General features: G+C 39.6%; 1 protein-coding gene across 2 annotated transcripts in view; it reads left to right on the forward strand.

The window, feature by feature from the left end:
* Positions 1–5,478, forward strand: part of SARNP (SAP domain containing ribonucleoprotein) — a 71,111-nt gene that overhangs the window by 23,506 nt on the left and 42,127 nt on the right. Inside the window, exons 8-9 of one of the 2 annotated variants that reach the window (XM_077328798.1) lie at positions 504–529; positions 2,794–2,862. In XM_077328798.1, the coding sequence (XP_077184913.1) occupies positions 504–529; positions 2,794–2,862 (95 nt within the window). The remainder of the gene's footprint in view (positions 1–503; positions 530–2,793; positions 2,863–5,478) is intronic. The other variant, XM_077328799.1, reaches the window with a different exon arrangement.

The following is a 5,478-nucleotide window of genomic DNA, read 5'->3' on the forward strand; positions in this document are numbered from 1 at the left end:
AAGATTTCCCTCCCAATGTAAATACTAGTCTCAGTGATGCAACAAATGTGCAGCCTATATGCACGCTGTCTGAAGATAGCTGGAATACATTGCAGCAGGCCAAAGACTATGCATAGTCCCAGTGGAGTGATTGGCAGAAGTTCCCCTCCCAGTAGTGCCATTCTTAAAGTTTGCATACAAATGGACTTCAGTAACAATATTTTCATTACAACTGATCAGACCAGCTTATCTTTGTGGCAGCAAGTTGCAAAGCTTCTCTCACTTCTCCTCTTCTATTTTGGGGGAAAGGAATTAGGGATTGATTCTACAGCCATGAAAATAAATACTGTTGGAACCAGACATGAGAGTAGACTTGTCTTCCTACTTCTCTTCTTTTGTAATCTGTAAATTTCACATGGAACAGAAGCGGCAGAATGTCTGATTTTTTTTTTAATCTACATAGTGATCTGATGGAATTTTGCTTGTCTCAGGTATAATTTTAAATGTTTTTTTTTAAATTTCAGGTCTAGCTGCAGAAAGTAAGACTACAGTAAGTAATTCTCTTCTGCCCTTAGTTATCATATTTGGCTTTCAGAAAAAACTAATTCAAAAAAAAACTGTTCTGATGAATTCCTTTCCTACCAAGAATAAAATTGATAGGCCATAGCAATTGAGTGGTTATCTCAAAATTGGTGTTAAATATAGTGATGGGATATATTTTGTTCAATTATATATTTTTGTTGAATCTTGAATTGTATTTCTTCACTTTACTTATACTTCCTTTGATGCCTGAGAGAATATCCAACTAGAGTCATGTTGCATGCTCATTATCCTGTCGTTATTGCCTTAGGTAATCGGTATTCCTGCTAGTAGCCATGTCAAAGCAACAAATGCAGTAGTTCTAGTGCAAAGCCTGTAGATCAGTGGTTCTCAACCTTCCTAATGCCGCGGCCCTTTAATACAGTTCTTCATGTTGTGGTGACCCCCAACCATAAAATTATGCAAGTGTTCTTTCACAGAAATTAAACATAAACTGACCAATGGTATGAAGATCCCTTGTTCATGATTGTATATAAATTGTTTTTTCCCTAGGGTTTCTCAGTTCAGTTCTGCCTCTTGTCCCACCATGCTGATCTTGCTCTTTTCTGCTACTCCAGACAGACGAACACTATCTCAATCTACCCCGCAAGGTTGTTGTGTAGATGGCACCTCTCCCCCCCCCCCCGGCCAAGCTGCTTGCCCTGCTGTGACCCCTGTGAAAGGGTCGTTCAACCCATAAAAGGGGTCCCGAGCCCCAGGTTGAGAACCACTGCTGTAGATTGAACTTAGAAGTCTTGATTTCTCTCGCCCCTTCGTTCCCCATAGTCACAAAATCATGTTCTGTCTTCCTTTGTGATACTGCAAAATTTCACCTTTTCTTCTCTACCACCCCTGCCCTCAGCCTCAACAGTGAATCATATTCTTGTTGTCTCCTGCTTTGACTCCTGGAACTTTCTAGCCTTTCCCTGTCGCACCTAAATTGTTCCACTTCTTTCATAGTTTGAACTTCATGATGCCCCTCCGCAAACTGTATTGTGCTACAGGTGATACCATGATTGAAATAGTTCAAAAGAAGCTGGGGGAAAGTGTAAATTAAAATAATCTTGGCTAAATCAGAGCTGCATCAATATATGATTACCCTGTTTGCACAACAAGTTTGCTCCCTGCTAGAAGGAGCTTCTAGTTTTGGCAGCTGTTTTTGGAAGGGGGAGTGAAAATATTTGCCTCCTTCAAGGTGATAACTGCCACTTTAAGCCATCTGCAGTGCTGTGATCCCTTTCCTCCCTGGGCAAACAGTAGTGGAAAGATCAGGCACCTAATACTGCTACAAAATGCTGGTCTTCAATGGCTGTAGCAGCGCATATAAAGGGAGGATCCACAGAGATTAGCTGTTTGTCAAGTGAGGGGAAGGAATTGCATTGTATACTAAGTTTGCAAATTTTCTGTTGTGGCCACTTAGAAGCAATTCATAGCATGATGGCTAACAAGCCCCTCCTTCTCACTACTGCCTTAATGTTTTATCCTGTGCCATGTCTTAACAAGAAATCTGTCAGGCAGAAAGGTGGCATATAACTAATTAAATAATTTAAAGGTAGTCCCCCCCCCCTAAGAGAGTGCTGCTTTTTTAGAGAACTTCATATGTCCCCAAAAGTCACCTTCTACAGGCGGGGGGGGGGGGGGGGAGTTCCATGAAAATTTGGTTCTACCCTATATTAAATGCTGTTTAATCCTGAACATAATTATACAGACTAGCTTATGTATGCATCAAAAACAATGAAATTCGGTGGAAATGTTTTCTTTAGTCTGATACTTGAGTTCTTTTTGTTGTGTTAGTTAACTTGCAGAATTGGGTGGTATATTCAATTTCTGCTATGTTACAAATCCAAACTTAGTAATTAAAATAAATTCAATTTTGCTTCTTGAAGCAAAGTACTAGCTGGGTTCGTATCAACAAATATGGTAGATCCATTTGTATACTGATAAAAATCAAAGTTAAGGAATTGGTCTTTGCACAAATGGTAGAAATCCATAAATGTACTGTGAATAGTTTTTAAAAATTGCTCCTTTGGGTGCCGTTATTTGGTTCCCCTTCATCTCTGAATGGTGGCTGTTCAGTGAAAAGAGAACCTTTTTTCCAGGGTTAAAGCAAACTCAAACATGTACTCTTGTTTTAGACATCCTAATTTTCTTTGCCAAAAATAAAGGTTTTGTTTAGGTTTCCTAAATTGAAGAGAAGTGGAATTTGTATTAAACTGCTTCCTATGACTTTTGTAGGTAAATATAGACAAATTAAAGGAAAGGGCTCAGAGATTTGGCTTGAATGTCTCCACACTCACCAAAAAGGTAAGGTTTCAGGGCAAGTGCTACTATGACAAATGAGTAGATATTGGAAGAATTGTTGTAGACGTACCAAATAATTTTGCCATTCTTCTGGTTTTCTCTCAATTGTTTTGATGAGAAGTTTTTGTAGGTTATAGATGTAGTACAGTCCTCTGCATGTTTACTCAGAAGAAAGACTCACAATAATCAGTGGGGCTTGCTCCCAGATAAGTGTGCACAGGATTGCCTTAATAACCACTGGTTTCATGACCTATATAGAGCTGAACATTTGCGTCAGAAATTCAAATAATGGTTTGGACATATGACTCTGGACTTGTACTTTGTCAGATTCTTGACTCTCTGTCATCTGTAGTTTGAGTAGTATACTTTTGGGAAGGGCCTGTTCAGATTAAAATAAAAAATTCAAACCAAGTAACTTGGTTTTGTTCTCTTTGATGTGGTAGATATGGGTATGTGCTTAGGTGGTTCCATTTCCATGAGGAAGCTTCCAGTAATAATGCTTCTATATACGCAATGTCTTTTTCAGTAGAAAACTGAAATTGAGAAAGAGTAGGCTATGTTTCTTTAAAATGGAGTTCCCGAGGTTTTGGTTTTTTGGAAGAGTTTTTGTGATTTGTCACCTGAAGTGTTACACAGCCTAGGTTCATTTGCCACCTCAGTGAGAATTTGGCATGCTTCTGAGTTTCCTTGGTCATCTTATTCAAGACCCTGTTTTCTCAGGTTTAAATATAAAGGCTTGGGTAGGTTATATGTCCATTCATACCTGAATGAAGATATAGATATAGATGCACACACGCACACACACAGGAAGGGCAGGCTACAAGAAAAAAATATATAATATATATATTTTCTTGTAGCCCACCCTTCCTGTGAGACTCAGAGTGGGTGACATCAATCAATAAAATACCATGATAAATAGCACCAATAAAATACCATAACAAATAGCATTAAATATTAAAATTATATCTAACATGATAGCCTCATTACAATATCCCAGCACATCCACCAGTTGATTAAATACTCAAGAGGATATTCTTTTCAAATAGATGGAATTACCCGTGATGTGCTAGTAGATGTTTCCCCAGGGGAGGCCAGCCTATTTGATGCCACTAGGTGTTATATTCCTGGCCTCAGTCATAGCTCCATCTTGTAGGCCCTGCAGAACTGATTATGGTTCCACAGGGCCCTGATCTCATTTGGCAGAGCATATTCCATAAGACTGGGGTCAGGGCTGAAAAAGCCCTGTCTCTGGTTGAGGCCAATCTCACCTCTTTGGGGCCAGGGACCCTGAGCAGATTTTGGTCTGCTGACTGTAGTGCTCTTTGGGGGCCATAATGGCATTCCCTGAAAGGAGTAAGTGCCATGCTATTGGTGGCTGGGGGAAAGGGAGTGGACAAAATTCTCAAGCAGAGCTTGTTCAAGCAGATGACATTTGGTATAATCTTTCCCATAGAAATGTTCTGCGGAGAAATAGTAATAGCGTAAGAGAACAGTCTGGGAGTGCAGTATATAAATTCAGTTAATTAATGATAATAACAATAATAATAAAACAATGCAGCTCATTCTGAAAATTGTCAGCGGGCTTTAACTATTACTTCTGTTGGGTGGCTGAAAAGTTCAGATACGAATTCCGCATAGGAGAAAGACAAAAATACTGTTTGTTGATTTAGATCTGAGAATATTCTTGAAAAAGTCTGCACAGGGAAAAGGCTGTCATCTTGCCTTTGCCCTTAGAAAATAAATTATTCCCTCCCTCATGGGGCTAGCACGTTGACCACTTAAATGCATTTGGTTCGGCAGCAAGGCGCTGAATCCGGTATCGGAGTTCAGCCATGTAGAAAATAACTGAATGTGGAGGCCACATTTCCTCCCCACTCACTGCTGCTCTCGGGTGGGGAGGGGAGAGAGTGAAAACATGCAAGTGCATTAAAGCTGGAATATGTGGAGAGGCAGGTCAGGGTGAGAGGCTGCTCAAACATCATTAACCCTGTCACTAAGAGTACACATTTTTCAGGGAGAATATATGCTTTGTCAGCGTTTATGGCCAAGGTTCCTTTGAGTAGAATTGTATAGGCGAAGCTTCATATGAATTCTAAGCACTCGTTAAAGCCTTTCCTCAACTATCCCTGCCCAAGATTTGACAACTGCTAAGTGTTATCTAACTTAGATGCTCTTAGAAAATGATGAATGTGGGTTTAGTTTCATTAGTAAATTGATCCTCGTGGTACGCATAGAGAAAATACCAATAATGGAATGACTTGCCCAGGGTCAGAAATTGATTTGCTAAGATTTCTAGACCTATCTGAATTCTTTAAATACTATTTTTTTGCATCTTAGTTGGGTTTGTTTGCTTGTACATATCAGGCAAGATGACCGGACCGGCAACAAAATTAGCCATTATACCGATTTCTCTTTATTTCCCACCCCCTTCTGTTAGGAAGTAGAGTTTCCCCCTATTGAGGAATATTATTGGTTGCTTCAATTAGCCTCTAGTATTGTGTTGCCCACCTGGGTGTTCTTTATAGCTTTTCATTACAGAATAGCCGGGTTACATGTGTCTTTGCAGGTTTTCACACCATGCATTACAGCAAAAACTTTACAATAAACCATTGTCTCTCT

Source organism: Paroedura picta, chromosome 3, assembly GCF_049243985.1.
Source record: "Paroedura picta isolate Pp20150507F chromosome 3, Ppicta_v3.0, whole genome shotgun sequence".
Classification (NCBI taxonomy): Eukaryota; Metazoa; Chordata; class Lepidosauria; order Squamata; family Gekkonidae; genus Paroedura; species Paroedura picta.